At 36.1% G+C, this 23778-nt stretch overlaps 1 protein-coding gene across 2 annotated transcripts; it reads right to left on the bottom strand.

Annotated features, from left to right (window-relative positions):
• Positions 1 to 950: 950 nt before the first annotated feature.
• Positions 951 to 22964, bottom strand: LOC110107375 (putative casein kinase II subunit beta-4). 2 transcript variants are annotated; one of them, XM_028697001.1, is made up of 4 exons: positions 22433 to 22964; positions 10396 to 10614; positions 1220 to 1329; positions 951 to 1151 (listed from the first exon to the last, which is right to left on the bottom strand). In XM_028697001.1, exons 1-4 carry the CDS (start codon positions 22656 to 22658, stop codon positions 969 to 971), a joined length of 738 nt encoding a protein of 245 aa, XP_028552834.1. In that variant the 5' UTR covers positions 22659 to 22964; the 3' UTR covers positions 951 to 968. The 2 variants fall into 2 exon arrangements, with proteins under 2 accessions (XP_028552834.1, XP_020693276.1); XM_020837617.2 differs by having other exon boundaries at positions 954 to 1151; positions 10396 to 10617; positions 22433 to 22959.
• Positions 22965 to 23778: the final 814 nt, after the last annotated feature.

The following is a 23778-nucleotide window of genomic DNA, read 5'->3' as shown; positions in this document are numbered from 1 at the left end:
AAAAAGTAAATATAATGACTCCCTTCATACCTTTTATCTCCTACTTCATATCCATCTTAATATTCTCATGATCCATCTTGTTGGAGATGGATCATACATATATATTTGAGTCACCCCGATTGATTATCCTCTTCACTTATGTATACACATAGTAGTACAAACATTTATTCTAATAGTTACTATTTCAAATTCTCTTTTAAATCAACTTTAATAGCACAAGGTTCATTTAAATTTATAATATCTCATAAAAGATTAACTTAATAATTACCACCCCTCACTAACTTTTTATTCATAACAATCTCTACACACATTGCTATTATCATTGATCTTCCCAACATTCAATAGCTTCTAAACTTCCCCTATGTCATTGGATTTCTCATTTCTTACGAAAATCACTGCGTTCAAACTTGAATAGCATAAGGACCATTTAAATTTATAATATCTCACAAAATACTAACTTAATAATTACCACCCCTCACAAACTTTTTAGTCATAACAATCTCTACACACATTGCTATTAACCTATTATCATGATTTTCCTAACATACAATACTTTCTAAACTTTCCCTATGCCATTGGATTTTTCATTTCTTATGAAAATCACTACGTTCAAACACGACCCAAAGAACCAAAAGCTAGTAGAAGAGTGTATACTGAAATTTCCCACCCCGTTATCACAAAACTTTATGCCATTGGATTTTTCATTTCTTATGAAAATCACTACGTTCAAACACGACCCAAAGAACCAAAAGCTAGTAGAAGAGTGTATACTGAAATTTCCAACTCCGTTATCACAAAGCTTTGTTAACCATGGTACTAAACATGATTATCTTAGAAGAGAGTAAATTTCGGTCACCAGAACTTTTAAAAAAGACCAAGCATGAGCTAAAATTACTGGCAACAGACAATTAGATAAAACAAGCAAGAATCTATCCTTTCAGAAAGAGAAATAAAATTTTATCAAGCTTCTAGGAAGAAAGGATACTGCCTTGGTTTTTTGATCTTGGGTAATAAACATCTTCACACTCGGGGCAGAAGATTTTCACAGTACTGGATCTTGAAATGTCTGATTGACCAACTGGAAGACAGGGCTGCCCACAGCAGTAAACTCTTGGGCATCTTCCAAAATCATAGCTCTTTAACTTTTCTAGCTGTAGAAAAAATAAGGAAAGTCAGCGATAAAGACAACCATATATGCCAAAAGAATAGGGGATCTCACCATTGCAGCCATTCCTTTACTAGTCAAAATGTAGCGAGCGTGAATCAGTCCATACAGCATCTCTGCTGCAGATTCAACTAACTCGTTTTGATCATCAGTGAATGTATCTCCTGTGCAATTGCACGAAAACGGATATCAATAGTTTTGTAATTTAATAACAGTTTAGTTATAAATAATAGTAAAACATCTAAAAAGCAAAGGCATATACATAAAAAAACAGGAGGGGGGCGGCTCATTTCTAGAATAACATTAAGAATACTCACGAGTCAATAGCAGATCACAGCCAACATTAAAATAAAAAGGTTTGATCATGGAAAAAGAATAGTGTCATTCAACAGCAATGGAAACAAACAGTGGGAATCAGTAACCTTTCTAGGAAAACATCAAGAATAGTAGAATACTCATGCGTTAATGGCAGCACACAGCCAAAATTTGAAAAAAAATGGTTTGATCATGCAATAAGAATAGAATCATTCAACAACAACGGCAACAACAGTTTCATCAGCAGCAGGCGATTGGAATTACTGTTTACAGCTCAATTTGATTAATTTTACTATGAAAAAATTCATGTTGAGCTTACTGTCATTCTGCCTCTAACCTACCTCAAATTGTGCAGCCTTTTCTCCCAAGGAGGACAAAAACAAATTCCTAGCCCTTGCATATGATTCTAATCTCTACTTGTATTCTGACTTCTCTTCCTTATATATTAAAGACGAATAATAGATTCACAAACAAATCATATTAAAGGTAACGAGTTATCAAACAGCTTACAGACAAAGGAAATTTAGGAGGAAAAGAGAAGCTTAAATAGCTCATGTATGCTGCAAAACTGCTGAATAACAGTACAAAAATAGTAAGATATGAACGTCTAATCAAATGTCAAGTGAGGGCTCCAAGAGAATATAATGAGTGAATACGCTAATTAGGTATAGCCATATATAAGATGGCTAACATCTATCTGCAAGTTTTGATTTCAAAAAGAATATATTTTGCTCAATTCCATTATACTTTGCAAGATGCTATCCACGATGGTAGGAGTCAAGCTTATACATATCTAGTGAGTCCACAACAACGTATTAGAAGTTAATTTTCTTAGATGCGCCTATTATAAGGAATGAACACCAGAGGATTAAAATGCATTTACGGAATTCTACCAAATTTCAGAAAAGGTGCATACTCAAAAATAAAGACAGTGAATACTCAATATATATATTTATTAATACAGACAAAAAACAAAACTACTTAAATTTGATTTGAAAGTCTAAATTTATGTTTATGCATGTGAAAAAAAAAATTAGTAAAAGCATGCACATTTAATTTTATCAGATTTTGAGCTAATAACCAAATTAATTTATCTTAAAACGTGGAATTTGATATATCAAATTAGCTTTAGAAGTAATTATATATGCGTGTGTGTGTGTGGAAGTATTGGATCTAGATCCAGTTACAATCAGCTAAACATGTTGCAATACCAGCTTCAGAATTTATATCGTTTGAAGGATAATAAAAATTTCATTTAATCGAATATTGGTTTCATCAGCTTATACAAGGGCAACTATGTCGCTTAAATATTCAAAAATCTTTAATCAAATACCACCTTCATTAGAGAAGAATTCCATTAAACCAAAAAAAAAAAGTAGTTGTAATTTGTAAATCACCCATCACATTTTAGATATCTTGGGTCAATTGTTTAGAGTGATGGTGAAATACATGGGGATATTATTAGTGGAATTCAAGTTGGATGGTTGAAGTGGAGGAATGCATCGGGCTTGTTGTGTGATAGAAAATTCCTTATCAAACTGAAGGGAAAATTCTATAAGATGGTAGTGAGACCTGCAATGCTTTATGGTGCATAATATTGGCCATTAAAAGAGAAGCATAATATTAAGTTAAGTGTTGCAGAGATGAGAATGTTCGGGTGGATGAGTGGTTTTACTCTTAGAGACAGGATACAAAATGAGCATATACGTGAAAAAGTTGAAGTAGCTCCAATTAAAGATAAGAATAGAGAGAGTTGCCTTAGAAGTTTTGGTCACATAAAGCGGAAGCCTTCCGATGACCCGGTTAGGAAAGCAGATGCATTAGATTTGACTTATGTTAAGAAATGTAGATGTAGACCTAAAAAGACTTAAGCTAGAAAATATTAGAAAAGACATTTTTTTATTAGATTTAGATGAGAATTCAACTCTTAACATAAAAATGATTCATGTAGCCGACCCCATAGTGGGATAAAGGCTTTGTGGTTGTTGTTGTAAATCACCCATCAAATAACAACTAAAAGCATGCAAATGTTTATGATAAATTCCCTGATCCTATTTCAATGCATTATTATCACAATCTAGTCAACTGAGATGCATGCATAGGCTCTTGTGTAAAGGTGTGCATGCAAACTTGTCAGTTTGAGTGCAAGGAGAATAGAAGTGCCTCATGATCATCCTCATTAAGCACACAAATGATATATATAGTCAACTAAATTAGCTTTCACATCATAATGCTAAACACACTAATGACCCCATGAGCCTAGAGCATGACTATAGTGTCTTGATAATCACAAACATAATTTGGTTGACCTATCTTTTCACGGACATATCTTTATTGCAAATTCTTTTAGTGTAACATTGCAAATACACCTATAAGAGAGTTCATAATGACAGGTACATTTCAAGGAGCACATACAAGACTCAAGGATTATTTGTAGCTCAAAATTAACAATGCATGCAAGTAGCCATAGCAATGCTAAGACAAGCAAAGCCAATAATTTAATCTACCTAGGATGTAGAAAGTATGAAACTACTCAAATCATAAATTATGTTTTCACTTTATTGAGTCCATGTTGTTGTGTTCAAGCATAGAAATTAGAAAACAAAACATACACGAACGAGAGTTAAAATTGAAATTAAAAAATTATATATATAGATTGGTACTTATCGTACTATATAAAGTGTCATAATTTCTGATTCAATATAAGATCAATTTACATTAGTTTCAAATATTAAAATTTTGAAATAATCGTATTGTATGATTTATATTGTACCATTTGATAAGGATTAATTCAAATTATTAAACAACCTAATTAATTACCTTTAGTTATATCAATTCAATTTTTGAATATATCTAACTATATGAATCTGATAGGAAACGCTTGCGTTCGCAAGTAACCCTAAGGGAATACTTGAGTTCGCAAGCAAACCTATCGCTAATCGGAGAAAAACAGCGAGAATAGAGCAAAATATGGGCGAAATGAGCCCCAAAACGATAGATTGCAATAAATGAAACAAAGCAAAACCAACACGAAAGCAAGATACAAGTGATCCTCAATTCGAGAGGAGGATCGTCTCTCCCAAATCTATAGACAAGAGAGTCTACAGCACAAATGCCAAGAAACATTAATTCTCAATCAATCAAAACATGATCTCTCCCTAATTCCTCTCATCCTCTTTAATACAAAACTTTCCTAATCAATTTTCCCTCCCAAAGCCCTAGTCGCCCCCTTCAATTGAAATTTGAAATTAAATAGATGGGTGGGACCCATCTCTTTGGGCGGCCACGGTAGAGGAGGCGGAACTAGTCCGCCTCCTATAGACTTGAGCCGGCCTTTGGGCCGGCGGCCTCCACAATGAAGGTTTGAGTGAAATCTGGCAAGGCTAGGACCGAGACCGTAGTCATCGCCTTCTTCAAGCTCTCAAATGTTGTTGTGGCCGCCTCCCCCCATAGGAATCTGTCCTTCTTCAACTGCTCAGTGAGAGGCCATGCTATGGTGTTGTACGGTTGTACCCCTCTACGAACCTTCTGTAGTAACATGTCAGCTCCAAAAATCCCCTCAGCTCCTTCAGATTCTTCGGCACTGACCACATTAGCATTGCCTCAATTTTGGACTGATATGTCGCCACCCCCTCTTTTGACACAACATGGCCCAAGTACACAATACTGACTTGCGCGAAGCAGCATTTCTTCAAGTTGGCTCTTAGTTGGTGCTCCTGCAGTACCGCTAGCACCATTTTCAAATGCTCCCAGTGCTCCTCCTCTGTCTTATTGTCGACCAGGATGTCGTCAAAGAATATAAGTACAAACCATCTGAGATAAGGTTTGAAAACATTATTCATAAGGGCCTAGAAAGTAGTGGGGGCATTGATGAGGCCAAAAGGCATAACTAAGAACTCATAATGTCCCTCATGAGTTCTAAAGGTTGTCTTAGGCACATCCTCCTTCATTTGAATCTGATGGTAACCTGATTTTAAGTCTATCTTGTTGAAGATCGCTATTTCACTCAATTCATCTAGCAACTCGTCAATAACTGGTATAGGAAACTTGTCAGGTACAGTCTCCTTGTTGAGTGCTCGGTAGTTCACACAAAAATGCCAATTGTCATCCTTCTTTTTCACCAATAGAATCGGACTAGAGAAGGGACTCATGTTGGGTCTGATGATCTCTGCCTCCAGCATCTCTCTAATCAACCTTTCTATTTTATCCTTCTGGAACTGAGGGTAGCGATAAGGCCATACACTGATGGGCGACACTCCCTCCTTAAACACGATGGCGTGCTCCTGCTCCCTCTGTGGTGGCAATCCCTGAGGTGGCTGAAACACCTCTTGGAACTGCTGAATCAACGACTGAATGGAGAGGGGTATGTCTCCTCCCTCCTCCAATCTCACTCCCTCCAAACTGAGCAGCTCCACAAATACCCTCCGTCTGCCAACTGAATGTCCCTCACCATCGTTTTAAGAGAGACTAGGTATTTGGAAAGCCCTGCATCTCCCTTAATCACTACCTTCCTTCCATCCACCATCAACTTCATCGTGAGTGCTCCCCAATTCACTTTGGTATCTCCCAAAGTTTGCAACCATTTCATCCACAGGATGACGTCTGTGTTCCCAAGCTCTAGTGGAAGAAAGTCTTCCCTCATATGTATCCTCTGGATTGTCAGTCATACTCCTCTGCAAATCTCCTGGCCTTTCTCCACCTTCCCCGTACCCATCATCACTCCGTAACAGCCGGTGTCAACCAATCTCACTCCCAGTTGGTCGACGACCTGGGTGGAAATGAAATTGTGAGTAATCTCACTATCAATCAGCACCACAACCTCATTGTCCTCTATCTCTCCCTTCACTTTCATGGTGTGATTCGTAGTGAATCCTACCACTGAGTTCAGGGAAACCTCTGCCAAATCCAAGTGTAGCTTCTCCTCCATCTCCTCTTCTGTCTCCTCCTCACCTCCCTCCTTAGTTTCCTCGTCATCACAGACGGTGAGAACATGAATAGTTCGATCCTTGCACCGATGCCCTGGCGTGTACTTTTCATCGCACCTGAAGCACAACCCTTTAGCCCTCTTTTCCTACATCTCTTTCTCCGTCAATCACTTGAAATTTCTCTTGTTTCCTCCTCCTGTCTTCTCCTTGGTGGCCTCTCGACTCCCTCCAATTGCAGGACATTTAGGTCCAAGATGAGTGGACGTCATCCTGTACATGCCCCCGATGCTGCTACTCCTGACTCCCCTCTCCAAATTCCTCTGATTTTTCACCAGTTGTGCCAACTTCATGATCTCCCCCAAGGCCCCAAGTCACGGGGCATCAAAACCTTCACTGCTGCTCGGATCTCCGCCTTAAGCCATTTCATGAAATTTTCCTCCAATATTGTATCTGAGAGTCACTCCACCCTGCTAGCAAGGTAATCTGCTACTGATCCCTCCTATGTCAGAGCAAAGAATTGCTCATGGAAGTCTCCTCCCCGATCAGTTTGGAAACGCTCTATTATGCAGTCTTTGAATTCCCTCCAATTCCTGATCGGCCTCCTATGGTCTCTCCACTAAAACCACGACAGGGCTTTCCCTTCCAAGCACAATCCCGCTAATGTCAACATCTCCTCCTCCGTCAACCCATTGACGGCGAAGTATCGCTCTACCTTATAAATCCACCCGTACACATCTTCTCCTTCAAATATGGGTAACTTCAACTTTCTCACCTTCTGGTCGCCACCATTTCCCCTGATTCTTCCATAATTTCCCCTTTCCCAAGCGCTAGGTCCACCCCTATTTCTCGATCTTCCCTTGCTCTGCCATCGCCCAAACTCCCTTCGAAATCTCCAATTCTTTCTTCAAAATCAGCACCTCGGCGGCCATAATATCCCTTCTGGCGTTCCCCATATCCTCGTCTTTCTTCCCCCTGGACATGCTCCATATGGGGTCTTCTTCCTTCTCCTTCCACGATCTCCACCTCATCTTCCTCCCTACGGATTTCATAATTTTTACTTTTTCCTTCCATCCCTTTTGCCACTAAAGTCGCCGTTTGATTTTGAATTCTAACATTTTCTTCATCATATCTCGAAGGTCGGCGACTTGTCCCTCCATGGAAGAAATCATTTCCTCCACCGTCATTTTGATTTGATTCAACTCCTCTTCAAATCTTTCCTCCAAGGCATCAACTTTTTTGGCCGTCATCACAATCCGGAATTTGTAGATTCACATAAACAGGATTTTGGAGTCAAAAAATAGCAACTTCTTCCTATTTGGAGCGAAAAATTGCTGCTGGAATCCATTGAAAACAACCCTCCACCATTCCCGAGACTTGCTCTGATACCAATTTGATAGGAAATACTTGAGTTCGCAAGTAACCATAAGGGAATACTTGAGTTCGCAAGCAAACCTATCGCTAATTGGAGAAAAACAGCGAGAATAGAGCAAAATCTAAGCGAAATCAGCCCCAAAATGATGGATTGCAATAAACGAAACAAAGCAAAACCAACATGAAAGCAATATGCAAGTGATCCTCAATTCGAGAGGAGGATCGTCTCTCCCAAATCTCTAGACAAGAGAGTCTAGAGCCTAAATGCCAAGAAACCCTAATTCTCAATCAATCAAAACATGATCTCTCCCTAATTCCTCTCATCCTCTTTAATACAAAATTTTCCTAATCAATTTCCCTCCCAAAGCCCTAGCCGTCCCCCTCAATTGAAATTTGAAATTAAATGGATGGGTGGGACCCATCTCTTTGGGCGGCCACGGTAGAGGAGGCGGAACTAGTCCACCTTCTATAGACTTGAGCCGGCCTTTGGGCGAGCTCAGCCTATTCGATAGGTTTCCTAAACAAAGCTAATTAAGCACCTGGAATTATGGGCAGATGAGATCTGATTTAAATTGAACTTATCATATAGTATGATGTGGATCATATTGTATATCACTTAACTCTATTTTTTTGTAAAATTAGATTTGTAACCTAATAGTTTCAAACCATAAAATATGAGTGAAAATATAAAATGGATGGAAATCGACAAAAGAAATGAAAGAACTTTTATTGAAAAAATCTATTTTCTTTTATTTGAAAAATATTGATATTTTTCTTTTAGCTTGTGCACTTGTTTGTCTTTTTCTTTCTTCTAAATCTTATATCATCTAGAGAAGTTGTTATGGTTGTTGTAAGAGCTATTGATATATTCTTATAAGGGATCCATGAGACCTTAACGAAGCTTACATTAGATTTGGTGGCTAGCTAATGGGCTAGAGTAGCAGTTCCCAGATAGAGAGGAAGAGAAAGGTGCAAGGTTTCTTCATTTCCCATTAAGGAGAGAAGTTTATCCGCCCAATGGTGGTCAAAGGAGACAGTAGTGAAATCTCGAGTAGGAGGATTCAAGCGTAGACGTAGGCATTCATGTTGAAACATGATAAAATTAGTTTGTGCCTTTCTTATCCCTTTTTTTTCATACCACTAATTCAAATATTTACATGCTCTTGTTGATTCTCTTTGTGGCATGATGATAATGGACATCTTGTTTATTCTCTCACATGATAAAATGGTTTCGAATTTTCAAGTTACCTTGTGTTGATAATATATGTATTTTGTGATACAAACAAATGGCTAAAATCAATTTGATTTTTTTATTGGTTGAACCATTATCCTAAAAATATAATATTGGGTTGAAATCTCTTGTTCCTTCTGAAAAGAAAATTAAAATAAAATTTTTGTTTGCAGGTTTAATTTTTATAAAATAATAAAAATCTTTTTCAAGTTCAAAACTTGCTTGCTTAGAATTTAAATTACACATATTCACCCCCGCCCCCTCTTGTGTATCGTATATTGCACGTTCGATACTAGATCAAAACTAAATCCTTGTTAAAATTTTATAATTCATTTCAGCATGTCGTAATAACATAGCAACAAGCACGTAAATCTTTGTGAGTAGGTAAATGATAGCGTCTACGTGTAGCTGTGGTGTTGGGCTAGCAGCCAACAACAATGAAAGCAAGCACATGAACAAGCGAGGGGTCCATGCGTGATCGCAAGCAACAGCGGGTGCGAGTAAATGGGTGTTTTATGGAGCGAAAGCAACCACATGCGCATGCCACAACAGAGCAAGTAGGGGGAGGACCAAAGAGAAGTGCTAGTAGTCAAATAAGGGAGGGGATTTCTTGAGTGTGGGGACATCAAGGGTTAAGAATTAACCTTGGTTTGATACCATATTAGAGAAGTAGGATAATTTGCTGTACCTTATTCACTAGAGAACCTCCTATAAATAATAAGAGAATGAGAACAACATTCTAAGGCACACCTATTTGACATATTCCACTCATCAAATATAGATCATTTTCCAAATAAGATATTTTTATACGTTAACAATTACCTTCATTTAGACTCTCATGTTTATTTGAGATGTAATTTTGTCCTAATTTGAGTTGGCAAAGATCAATGAAGCTAACTACCTTGCACGCCTTTATATGAAATAGGCCAAGAGATGATATCATTATGAACTTAATATTTGCTCTATAAAGGTGTCATAAAAAATTACATAGCAAAACTAATATGAGAAAAAAAAAATTATTATGACACATAGGAACACCGTTATATAGCATGATTTCTATTTTTGATTTCATGAGAAAAAAGACCCAGATGCTGATTTGAAGGAGCTAAATAATTGTATTACTTCATTGTTACTCATGGTATTACTAAAATTCAATCACTTCTAAAACATGAAATGTATGATGTCTTGATAATTATCATAAAAAATAAAACATAGATATTACATAACTAATATGCGAATCTATTGTCAGAAAGTTAAATCCACTTTGTGGGTCCAATTACTTGCAGAATTGACTGTAGTAGTCAGACAAACAAACTATGCATTCAGTTACTACTAATTTTGAGCAAGTAAACTGATCACAAAGACGTCCAATGTAAATGAAATTTTACCATGAGAAGATTCAACGTCTAAAATAAGATCAAGAGCATAATCATAGTAAGGTACTTGGCTGCTTAGCCCACAGAGGTTGAAATCATCTTGTATGTATTCATCATCAACCTCGCAAAAAAATTCATTCCCTCTAATGTTACAAAACCATGAGATCCATGAGGTGTCATCTCCATCAGAACCACTAACGTCAGAATCCCCACCATCTGTTTCAGATTCTTCTGCTGCACAAATATAAAGAATACCAAAATTAGCCAACATAGTAACAATGCTTAAAAAGTGGCAAGATGGCTATAAGTCCATCAAATGGACAAATAAGAGAAATACCACCTCGAATATGTTAGTGGGAACTATAACTACACCATAAGGTCTTTAGGTATATGTTGACCTCATTTTTGTATGAGGTCTCTAATGGGATCCTAAAACTATTTCAAATTCAAATCAATCCAAAATCAAGTCAATCCAATTCCATACCCAGATCTCAGGTCATAAGGCTTAGTCTTAAAGACCTTTTCCAGTGAATTTTTCAAAACTTCAAAACCCAATCAAATGGACTCTGATTCAAGATCTGGCATTTTCATACTGATGGGACATGTCTCTAGAGTCAACCCTCCAAATTTGAGCCCATTCTAAGGTCTATAAACCCAGAAACTAAATTGAATTCCAAAGACTGCAAAATCTTCAAATATTTACGGCCTAAGACACTGGACCTATCATCCAGTGGATCCTGACCCTGGAGCTTCCTCCAAAGCTTCCAATCACTCCCAGACCATCAATCCTGACATGTTGATCAATAAACTGCATTTTCCTGAACTCACTTCTACCCCCAGTAGACCCGATGTCAAAATGATTAAAATGCCCCTGAGGATTGTAAATAGTCATTTCAAACCAAATGACCTCCAAACTGAATGCAACCACTTCCAGCAAGTTTCAAATGACATTTCAAACCTGTTGGACCCATTCCCAACCCCTGGATCAACCTGGTTGACCAAGTCAACTCAGAGTGACCTAAGAAGCTATTTAAGGGTCCAAATAGGTGATTTGATCCAAATGACCTATTTGAGCCCTGAAAACACACCCACCAGATTCCTGATATGATTTCAAATTTGTCCAGTACAGACCCCCACCCTGAGTCAATCTGGTTGACTTAGTCAACCTAGGTTGACCCAGATGTCCCTTAAAGCCCTTAATGGGTTAAGGCAACCTATTCAACATATCTAACCCTTTCAATCTCTCAAACCAATATCAAAGCTTGAGTCAAATCTATTCAAGCTTACTTGAAGTCAAATCACATCAAGTTTGACTTGGTCAAACTTCAATTCTTGGTCAAATCCTCCCTAAATTCCATTTACACACTTAATGTTTGAAGTAATGGTGTAAGACTCCCTCCAAACCAATTCACTAGACTCCTTCACTGCCACCTCAGCTTTCATTGACCCATTGACTGGTCAAACAGTCAATGGGAGCTTGAAAAAGGGGTCAAACATGGTCAAGTACCCTCCCAAATTTAATCCATTTCATTTGGGACTAATCCAACTGTCCAAACACATCCCAGAAGTCTCCTAGAATCCTCCTCATCAGGTTGAACTCATTAATTGGTCAAACCAGTCAATGAAAATCTCCAAAACCATTTCAAATGGTCAACCCACTCAACCTAAACTCCCCAGCCTAAACCCGGTCTGCCTAGCCTCTGAACCCGACTCTAGAAGTTTCCTAGGAGTTAACCTGACCTAACCCGACCTTGGTTCAAGCCTAGCCAGCTCGGATGGTCCCCTCCCATGTGAGGACAAACGAGGGGGTGGCCAGCTCAGCCTGCCCCGTACAGTCCTTCTCTCTATGCTCTAACCACCTGGGCCAGGTGTCAACCATCCCAGAAACGTCCCTGATTGATGTCAGCCGTCCAAGCAAACTCCCATAGCTGGAATAGGGTAGAGAGGCGGGAAGAGCTCATTCCAAGCTATCTTGCATTCCAGTCACTCCCCAGAGCTCTTGAGACTTCATTTTGGTTTCCTAGAGCTCAACCTTCATTCCCCCATCGGTTTCCTGTGTTTCGAAGCTGCCGGCGACGAGATCAGTGGTTGACCGAGAGCCTTCTCCGTTCAAACTTCCCCCAACTCCATCTACAGTGATCCTCCGAAGCCTGAAGGAGATCAACACGTGGACAACCTACAAATTCAGCCGTGAAAGAATCAACTCAATTGATCCATCATTCGGTAATAAATCCTAAACCCTAGTTTGTTTTCTAGGTTCTTAAATAACTCACTAAGTATTGCATCAAACGACTTAAGAATACTTCCCCATTGATCTTCAAGCCCTGTTAAGTCTCTGTTTAAATTTTCAAAGCATTTGGTTGGGTATTTTGCGAAAACAAAAATAAAAATGATTTTAGGGTTCTCGGTTCGGACGGAGGAAGGAGACGAGCTCACAGCCGTTGGATCCGTTCTATCTCGATCAACAGCTGTGATTAAACCCCACTTAAGCTCCGTTTCGACCGCGGTTTAGCCAGATCGTTGATGGGCTAAATCCCGGTCGTTGATCCAAACCGCGGAGATCAGATCCACCGTCCGATCATTCTGGATCGAGTTCTATATCGCAGGTTATATCCCGACCATCCGATGTTTCCCTGTGACCGATCTGACGGCTTAGATCGCTGCTGAGCTGGTTAAGTGGCGGGTCCCTCCTGACCGCCGCCGTTTGCGTGGCCGAACCCGCTCCCGCCGCGTGTCCCAGTCAGCGCCGCCGGTTTGACCAGACCGTTAGAATTTTAAAATAAATTCAAAAAATCTCCTAAACTTCAAAAATTCACCATAATTTCAATTTTGATCCGATTTTGGAGTTTTTGGGTTCGTTCTCTTCGTATTTTTAAATACTATACTTTAAAAATAACTGAAAATTATTTTAAGTAGTATTTTATTAGTAATCTTAATTATACATAAAACCCCATTTTATTTTTAAATAAAAATATATATATTATCTTTAGCTGAAATTTGGCAGAGACATAATAGGGCCTAAGTTTGATCTCCTGTAATTTTCTTAAGGCCATCTGATGCAATTTCATTCAGTTTATGGATTTACAAAGATCTAGGTCAAATCTTGATTTAGATTTTTGGAAATTCATGAATAACCCAAACTAAATCCAATCATTGCATATTAGAGTTCTATGGAGTTAGTGTGAAGTCTCCCTTCCACTAACAATAGGTCTAGATGTTGATCATGTATAGTTTAATTAAAAATTACCTTTAATATTATGTTTAATCTAGTTTAAATATGCTAAGGAACTATACTTGATCATCACATCAAACTAGGTTGATTCTTGATTTGGAGATATTGATGTGTATATCCATACATGTATATTTCCCAAAATCATATCATCTTAATTTGATGTCTCAATCCCTTTATAGTAAATTGTTCAAGTTATAAGTCATCAAATGACCTATAATTACAATAATTCACTATTCTCATTCCATAGAACATTAGGAGCACCTTTATTGTTCATGTTTTGTATTGATGTGATTGTAACTTAGTGTTTCAAAGGGTTAGTGAACATTGATTTATATCCCATAACCTAGTGACACTTAGGAACAATAATTAAGGATTTGTGTTTTAGCGAATTTAGATCAATTTAGGTGAACTACACACCATTCCTTTTGGAATGAAACTCAAACTTAGAGAACTAGTGTCATGTACCCAATGATCTAAAACACCTTGATTGGACATTAATTAATCCTATAACAACTAGTAGATTTAGGATGATCCTTCAATAAGGATCTTTTTCTTTTGTTTTAATAAACTCCTAATAAATCAAAATAAAATCCCTAAACATCCTAATCAATCCTAATCAACCCTAAAACAAACTCACAACCTTCCAAAATTAAAACCAAAGCTTAAATCCCACTAAATTCAATTAATCCTTAATTAAACATTAAAACTTCCAGAAAATATAATAAATCCATTTTAAATCTAAAAATCATAAATAACCCCTCTAATTGACCAGAATTATATTCTTAACCAATAAAAATTAAAACCCCCTTTAATTGACAGCAAATTAAAGCTTAATTTGATTTTAAGTAAAATTCAACATTTAATTGATTTAATTAATTAATAATTATTAAAAATTCCAATAAATTCCCAAAAACTTGGAAATCACTCTTTAGGTCATTCCTGATCTTTGGAGTTGATTTCAAGAAGTTTGAAATTGATTTGGAGCAAAATCATAAAAAGGGCCTTAATTAAACAATTTTCAAAAATCCAACAAATAGCTCAAACTTTAAAAATTCATAACTAATTCAAGAAAAATCTAAATCAATCAAACTAAGTTGCATTCAACTCATAATAAGGCCTAATATTTATTAAAAATGTAAAAATTCCATAAAATCATCAAATCTGAAAAGTCAACAAAACGGTCAACTATAGTTCAAAATCAGTTAAAAACTTTAAACCTTCATAACTAAATCCAGAAAAATCCAATTTCAGCAAACTTACCTTCTAACTGATCGTCTTAAGGTCTAATATTTTAATAAAATACTAACTTTCCAGAAAACACCTTTAAATAAAAAGTCAATTTTCAACCCCTTGATTAAATGATTAAAATATTCCAATAATTCCTAAAAATTCAAAAATTGCTCTAAAACTTCAGAAATGCTAAATCAACTCTTAAATTCAGCAATCAAACTTCTTTTGAATAAAGTACATTAATTTTCAACATTAATCATATTTAAGCTACTTAATTATACCGGGTACACTAGGTAACCCAGGCCTACGAGGTTATTAGCTTAGCTCCAAAGAAAGTGAAATAAACTTCACGGACTCGATGTGAAACAAAGGTGGTATTCAACCAACAATTAAAAATCAAATATCTAAATCAATTTCAAATCATTAATAATTCAATAAACCTTTAATTCTTAATAATTCTGAATATCATTAATTAAAATTCATTAATTATTCAATTAAACTCTAAATTCCTTTAATCTAAATTAGTTTAATAATTTGATTGATTAAGATTTATCTTAATCGATCAGATTTGATAATTACTTTAGATTAAACGAATTCAGGTCTTCTATGCTTAAAGTTTGATTCCTTTTGGAGGACTTTGGGCATTTTGATTTTAAAAGACTCTTAAAACATCTAAATAACAAAGAGATCTTCTATGGATTGTGCATGAAGGCACTAATCCATTTGGATTTGAAGATCTTCAAACAAAGAATAATAAACCACCGACCTTATACGATGTGCTAGATTTCTTCGGGAGGACACGTTGTATTACATTTGTAAGGTCCCTTTCTCTCTCCTTAATAAATTTTGGGGATTCTCAAAATGAATACCTATCTTCTGTCTAAGGCGGGTATTCGTTCTGAAAGTCCTAGGACTCATAAATTGATAATTTCCTGCACTTAGGGAATTATCAATCTATAAGTTCTTTATAACTGAATTAAATAACTCTAACATTTAAAATTGAAATAATTCTTAATAAATTCAAATACACTTTACTTAAACTTTAACCAAATTCCTTGGGTCTGTAATAAATCAATCTTAATAATATATGCAATTCAAACAAATAAACCCATTAGGACTTACCCAGGCCACACAGCTTTCTTCACACACTTAGATGCTTGCTAGGACAACCAACTTTAGCCTAGGCTAGGCCGATGGTTTGTTGCGGTTTGCTTGCAGTTGTCATGCCTAGAGGGCACCTATGTGTGATTGCTTACCTTTTTGTACTGCATAGCATAGCATATTTATTTTTCTGTCTGTACACCAGAGAGCGAAGTGAACAAAGTGAGGGTCGTGTACTTACTTTCTGTCTTTACTTTCCTGCATTTATAACTGTACACAATGCATTCATAACATGCATAATTATACAATTGTTTTTTTTTTTTACTTTTCTGTACTTTACTTACCTGCAAAAGTAGAATGTTCTTAGAATCTGATGTACTGAGATAAGAAATGTAAAGCTTTTTATTTTCTAGATTTGTTGTATATAGATTGAGTCTGTAAAGTGTCTGGAGTCTGTAAAAGAATTAAAGATAGCTGCTTATATATGCAAATGGGGCTCCAAAAAGTAATATCCTTTATCAGGAGGATGTTCCTTTTTGCAATTCCATAGAAGACTCGAAGCCTGAAGACCATAAGCAGATATATTTAATTCTACTTTCTTATAGGCTTAGAACCCAGGTTTGTTGTCGGTGGGGCCTGGCCACATTTACTTTCCTGCAGACCCTAGGATGTAACCGATAAATTCAATATTAATAAAATCAGCTCTTTCATATATATATATATATATATCTGTTTCATGCATCATTAGCATTCGTGTAGATTTTTTGGTTTTTGTAAGCATATTATCCTGCATTTGTTTTAGATTCTTTAGTCATTCCTTGATTCCTAGGATAGACCCATCTTAACTCTTGCATCATCGGCGAATTGTTGTGATTAGGATTGTTAGCTGGCAGCCCACTCTACGCAGGTGATAAGTCCAGATCGTATACACTTTTCTCTGCACATTCTTCTTTCTAATCAACTCTAATTTTCCCAAATTCAGTGTCAAAAACTCTATAATCTAAATCCTGGTCGTGAAAATTTAATTATGCCCAAATATTTAGTTAAATATGTATATAATTTTGGAGATTATTTAGTCTTCATTTAAATCGAGAGTATTCTCTTAGGAGATATAATTAACTACAGGGGCTTGCCCCTGTAAGGAGCCTAGATCCCAGAATAATCTAAACCCTACCTAAGTTCTTTTCTGAGGTAGGGGAAAGATCTGTGGAAGTAGATTAGGCTTTGTTCACATTTAGGAGTTATTTCTATAATTAAAGAATAGATAGATAGTTGATTTGTTTTCACTAACAAATCAAATGTCTTCTATATTTAATTATAGAAATAAGCTTACAATTCGTTAATCTAATCAGGTCGATTAGAGAATGTACTCGTCATCCCTTCAGGATGATTTGAATATCCTCTATACTACACCTGATTAGGAGAATGAATTTTACTGCTTCTCCCTTTAAAATCAATAGAAGGGTATTAGTCTGCCCTCTAAGGCAGTATAATATCCAACTATGTAGATTTAATCGGGAGATGATATTCTAAATATAAATAAAGCGAATCATGTGAGAAAATAAAAAGTCTTATTTTTAAAAAGAAAACCCTGCTTTATCTATATTTTTGTTTAGATTCATTCTTATAATCAAGAAATAGATAGATATTTGATTTACTTTCACAAGTAAATCAAATATCGTCTGTATGCTTGATTTTAGGAATGAATCAACAATTCACTAACCTAATTAGGTAAATAGGGAAGATATTAATCGTCCTTTCGGATGATTTGTATATTCCTTATGTCATACCTGATTAGGAAAGTGAATCGTCGTTCTCTTTCTTCAGAATCAATATAAGGATATTAATCCGCCCTTCGAGGTAGTTTAATATCCGACTACACTGATTCAGTCGAAAACTAGGGAATCCCATTAGGAAGGAGGGGGCGACTTGGGCTTGGGTTATTTTATTGTATGCTTTAAAAAGGAAGGAAAAATTAGGGTTAGGGTTATCTTGATGTTTGTGGCTTTTTTTGTGTCTTGGTGCTCGGCATTCTTGGGCTCTGGTGGTGTCTAGGGATTGGGAGAGATAGATCCTCCTCTCAAATTGAGGATTAACTGTATCTTGGTATTTTCTTTCCGTTGTCTCTGATTATTGCAATAAATTGCTATTTTTCAGGTTTTTCCTAAGAATTCTATGGATATTTCATGTTGTTTTTTCCAAAATTGATAGGTTTTCACTTGAGAACCTCAAGTGTTTCCTATCAGATAGCAATGGTTATTTAGCTGGAGTTAGTTTGAGTTAGTCTTGTATTATGTAAATAAGTCCTAGTTAGGGATGAAAAATAAAATCAAGTCTCCTTTCTTGTATCAATTCTTCTCTTCTATGAAATTCTGAAGAACATAACAACTCAAATTGTTCATATTTGATCTACATCCTATCAATGATGCTTTTATCGATAGCATACTTGTCAATAGCAAATGGCACACCATGGTGCAAAGTTGCCCATTGAACCATGATTAACATAATTTGGTTTCTCTATGCGAATCGACCATTGCCAACTTCGTCAATATTATCGTTGTCATCTCTATTTGATTGTCTCGACTTATAATATCATAGACATCTCTCTTTCTTTATATCTTGCTCTCATCAGATTCCACTTTCCCTCAAACTTTTACACCTCAAAGCCTCCAACAAAACATTTCTCTCTCCTGTACGACCATAATCAATATATTTCCATTCTCATGATTCTCTCCAATAGAGACCTCTCTACCTAGTTTTCAAACATGAAACTATACCCAGTAGTAGATTTCGAGCATGGGCTCTTCAATCCCTAGAAAAACATGTTTTTATATGGGGTTCTCAATCTACAATTGAGATAGCACCCAACTTTATTTGGCTCTCCAAGCCTTATTCTCTTTCCTTCCAAAGCCTCACGGATTCATCACCGACCTAATTTGCATTTTAGAGGAGGATGACACTCATTTGATTTTGGATTTTAGGACAACACTTAATAATCAAAATGATCAAATAATGTCCATCTTTATTATTTTGGAAGATATTACTATCCAATTGATGAATTTAAAAAATATGCTTTAAAAATATAGTCTAGCTAATTCAATAATAGCAACTCATTAAGAAGAAAATTTTAAATCCACTCTTTCTCATGACTTAAATTATGGACTGTCTAATTCAATGTCACTTAGGCAAAGGCGTTGGATGATATGGTGGAGAATATTGTGACTAATCTTAGATAAGCTTTTTTTTATTTTGATAAAACTGTAATAATTATTTTAAATATTAAGTGGGTGAAAGTTAAGAAACAATCCTTGAAATGATGATAGTAAGGAATGAAATATATGTGCAACCTCAACCATTGCTCACTTACAAGAACTAAATTCTTCGAGTGTTCAGCAAGTATTTCTTATGACATAATTTCTTATATAGTGCAAAAGAAGAATCCACTCGAGAAATTGTGACAGAATGGTCTTGCACCAGGAGCACTGTATGATAGAAAAATCCCACCAACTACTAGGGCTCAAATTGAGCGCCCCAGCACTGAACGACAGAGATCAGAGCGACGCAGTGGTATAGATACGGCGCAGCAGCGGATCAATACAGATGTTCAAGCGCCGCTGCGCTGCGAGATGGACTAGATGGTTTTTTTTCTCGTTTTCTGAAGGGTCGCATCCCTTGAGGTTATTTTCTTGTCTTTCTCTTGTTTTTTTAGGATTTAAGATACTAAGAACAGTGCATGTGAGAAGAGAAACAATAAGAGATAGAAGAGAGATTTGTACTTATTTCTCCTAATTTTCATAGTGGATTTCTTGGTGTCATGTGGTTACGTGATTTTTTCACTAATTTGGGTTTTTCCACATTAAATCTAGGTGTCCTTTATTTTTCAGCAAGATCTAATCATTTGAATTTAGCGTAGTATCATATGAACTTTCTATTCAAAACCCTTAACATACCCCTATTGCACTCCAAACTTTCACTCCACCACCAAATCAACTCCGACAACATATTTCTCATCTGCATAAGCCTCTTCTGAGGGGTTACATATCAATTTTCCCCTCACCAAGTGACCTCTAATAGCCCACACCACTAAGTAGATGATCATTGCCTCTATTGAACCAATTTGAGAGTATGACCTTGAGGGCAAGGTTATTGCGGGTGAGGAAGTAGTGTTGTGAGTAAATGATTGGCATCCAAGTCATTCTTGTAATCAGTGTTGATAAGAACTATTAGTTAGTTGGAATGAGTTAGCTTGAGTTAGTTTTGTCGTCTATAAATACTTGTAATTTGGGAGGACAAATACAAAAACAACAACATCATCAAACATTTATCCCACCACATAGGGTCGGCTATATGAATTTTTTTTCTCCATTATGTCTTGTTAAGAGTCAAATTCTCATTTTAATTAAATAAAATAATTTCTAATATTTTCTAACCAAATATTTTTAGGTCTACCTCTACCTTTCTAAAATATCTATTCTCCTAGCTAGGTCATCAGAAGGCCGATGTTTTATGAACCCAAACCATCCAAGGCGACTCTCTCTAATCTTATAAGCCACTGGAGCTACTCCAACTTTTTCACATATATACTCGTTTCACATTCTATCTCTAAGAGTGAAGCCACTAATCCACTGGAGCATCCTCATCTCTGCAATAGTTAACTTAATTTTATGCTTCTCTTTTAATGGCCAATATTCTACGCCATGAAGCATTGCAATTTCATATTTCTTGTATCAACTCTTCTCTTCTCCCTCAAATTTTTTGAGTGATAAACAACTTGAAATATTTAGATGGGATCTAAATCCTATTATCGCTTCCCCGCTAAATCCTTCTACATTGAACTCTTGATAGGCGAAAAATATATATGAAGCAAACTTAAATTATCGAATGTAAGATTTTGGTTCAAGACTACAACAAAGAAAAGTAGAAAAAGAGATGAGCATGGACAATACCATAACCTAGAACAACTCTGACCAAAGCATGCCCAAAAAAAGACATTTTTATGAAAGATCATTGACTTATATCACAAATTAACCATGAGTTACAATAGATTAGATAGGTTGTATATGACCTCCCTGTTATTTAAGTAAAGTAAAGAAAAAATCAAAATTTTCAAGTTAAATTGGAATCGAACTTGCTCGAAGCCTCGAACTTGTTTTGATATCATCCTTAAATTTGTATCTTCAATGTTTAATTGGAAGGAGAGTAACCATTATTCAATCTATAAAAAATAAGTTTTGCATAGACCAATGATTCTTCCTAGTATTACATCTAGAGAGAAATGAATGCAGAAGCCTATAAATCGTATTGCAACTACTTCTACAAAGGAATTAGCTCATCATCATCATCACAAATATCATCATTAGCCTTATCCCAAATATGCAAAATTGATTAATGAATCTTTTTTCTACATTCATTCTTGTTGACCGCAAAAGGATGTGTTAACTCAACTTGACATGTGTCTTTTTGTGAAAACTTTACCCAAATTACCTTTGTTCTAACCTATGTTCCATATATTTATGTCACAATAATTATTTTCAATATATTTATGTCATGACCATAACATAGTAAGTGTTATTCTCACAACCCCTTTAATATAATAATTACTTTATAAAATCTAATTTTAGCATGCATTCATATTAACTTTCTAATCTCTATGATATTCGACTTGGTTAAAATTTATACTCCCCATCTATATCCCTATTTTTATATGATAAATCGAAGATACTTAAACCTACCACTTAACTTCATGATATTCCAATAATATTGGTTGGTAAACAATCCATTTAAAATTCACTAAAAGTACACACTGTGCACTCAATCCTAGTTCTGCACATCATGATAGTAACGAATAGCTGTGATTAATAAAAAAAAAAGAATAGCTGTGATTAAAAAAATGCTGAGTATTGATGTTAGGTTGAAAACCAATCATAAAACCTATGAAAATTATTGGAAATGAATCCTTGAATCAGCTAAAAATTTACAAAGGCACCTCCAGGCTCCAACTACATATTACTGCATAGTACAATACCACAGTTCTCAAAAAGAAGATCTTTGCAGCTCATTATCCTCCTAAAAGTAGGAGGCATAATTTATCTAAGAACTTACTCGTGACGATGCCCAGCTCATTTTATAAGTCAGCGGTTCTCATTTCACAATTAATAAAAGAAATCAAGTTGATTGATTAGAACCATCACATATTTTTCTTGAGCGTCCATGATGCTCAAATTACGTAACAGTTAAAAGCAATTCGAAATTCTTCCAAATTACGCTTGGAATCGTTAAAATTTCCAATAAGCGATATCAGAAAGCCCTATAACAACAAATACACGAAATGGAAAGTTGCAGTAGTTCATTGAACTTGCAAAAACTGTGGCTATACGACATGTTAATTTCACAAAATAAATACCCATCCATTAAATGCTCGCCATCGGGAAGACCATCCCGAACACACGAGCTTGAGAAATAGAGAGAATAGCGAAGAAAGCTCACCATCGGATCGATTATTCTTAGTCTGGCCAGCTGGCTTGAGATCAGGCTGCTTGCCAGCGGACGAGGATGGAACCGACAAGCGTTCCTTCTTGCCGCTGAACCCCCGGGATGTTGACGGCGAAGACTTCTCCAGTTGCTTGTCCAGCGCATCGTTGATGCGCTTCCGGTCAAGGGACTCAATTTCAGCCTTGGATCCGGTCACCCCTCCTCCGCGATCCCTGTGCATCTTCACAGTCTCTACTCTTGATCCCTTCGACCTCCGGGCCTCACTTGGCAACGGCTGACATGCCGAGAAGGGATAAAGCCGGGACCAAACCTTTTATAAAGGAACTCGATCCTTGATTCCAGCGGGTATCACAGAAGCAGAGAACGTGGAAGATCGAGTTTTGGGCTAATCACAGTAACATTCCTGCTTCTATCTTAAGCGCCTTCTACCAGCTGCTGTCCTCGACGAGTGGACAGTCCAAGAGTGCCATAGAAATCCTCCGCGGAGTGCACGGCATCTTTAGACAAGAGAGTTGGGATATAAGGGCCTGGCGAAGCAGAAGGGCTACGGTCGTAATTTTATACTAAAAATTATTTTTCTCAATTCATACAAGTCGCGATCATAAATGTAACCTTTTTTTTATTTTAATAAAAACCATATGAATAGCCATAAAGAGACATAATAATTCATAAATTTTTAAAAGTAACCTTTACACTTTTTCACAAATAATTGATAAACGATTACCTTATTATGGGACAGGCCACCATACAACAAATTCTTTTTTACTTATAATTAATAGAAGACAAAATGAAAAAGAAAAAACATGAATAATAACATTTGGCATTTATCATGTTAAAGAGAGATTTAAGAAGAAAAAAAAATTGTTATAAACATTTTTGTCTAGCAATATAAGCGAGCGGGTGTTCGTGTTAGGAGAAATTATTTTGTGCGTAGGCCGAACGCAGAACATCATCCGGATACTAATCAGAATACGCCACATAAGCGTTATCGAGCAGTACCGAGCGGTGGTACTGATAGAAGGGTGAGGTGGTGCATTCTAGTTGGTCTCCTGACAACGTTTGGCATCCGCACATAATAATTAATCTCATGTTATAAGACAACATGAGTAGGCATCAGCTGCCAAGTGACATGACAGAATGATGATTGAAAAAATATTTTATCTATTTTTAATATTTTATCTCAGCACATAATTAATTGTTGTAATTTATAAAGTTTTAGTTATAATTTTTAGTAACATGGTCAACAATTATATTTATTTATTTGAAAACGTGATAACAAAATTTAAAAAATAGTTATCAAAATAGAATTAAAGTTATTATTTTTTGTTAAAACTAAGTGC

Source organism: Dendrobium catenatum, unplaced genomic scaffold (assembly GCF_001605985.2).
Source record: "Dendrobium catenatum unplaced genomic scaffold, ASM160598v2 fragScaff_scaffold_853, whole genome shotgun sequence".
NCBI classification, from domain to species: Eukaryota; Viridiplantae; Streptophyta; class Magnoliopsida; order Asparagales; family Orchidaceae; genus Dendrobium; species Dendrobium catenatum.
Note: the sequence above shows the minus strand (reverse complement) of the source record. Positions and strands in the feature narration are given on the sequence as shown.

Bases quoted from the DNA above. Each gene is read 5' to 3' on its own strand.
- LOC110107375 (XM_020837617.2), bottom strand. From the start codon at position 22,658: ATGCACAGGGATCGCGGAGGAGGGGTGACCGGATCCAAGGCTGAAATT. The intron at 10,618-22,432 runs GTGAGCTTTCTT...ATATTTGTGCAG, and splicing joins TAAGAATAATCGATCCGATG to CAGAAGAATCTGAAACAGAT. The intron at 1,330-10,395 runs GTAAAATTTCAT...GCAATTGCACAG, and splicing joins AGACGTTGAATCTTCTCATG to GAGATACATTCACTGATGAT.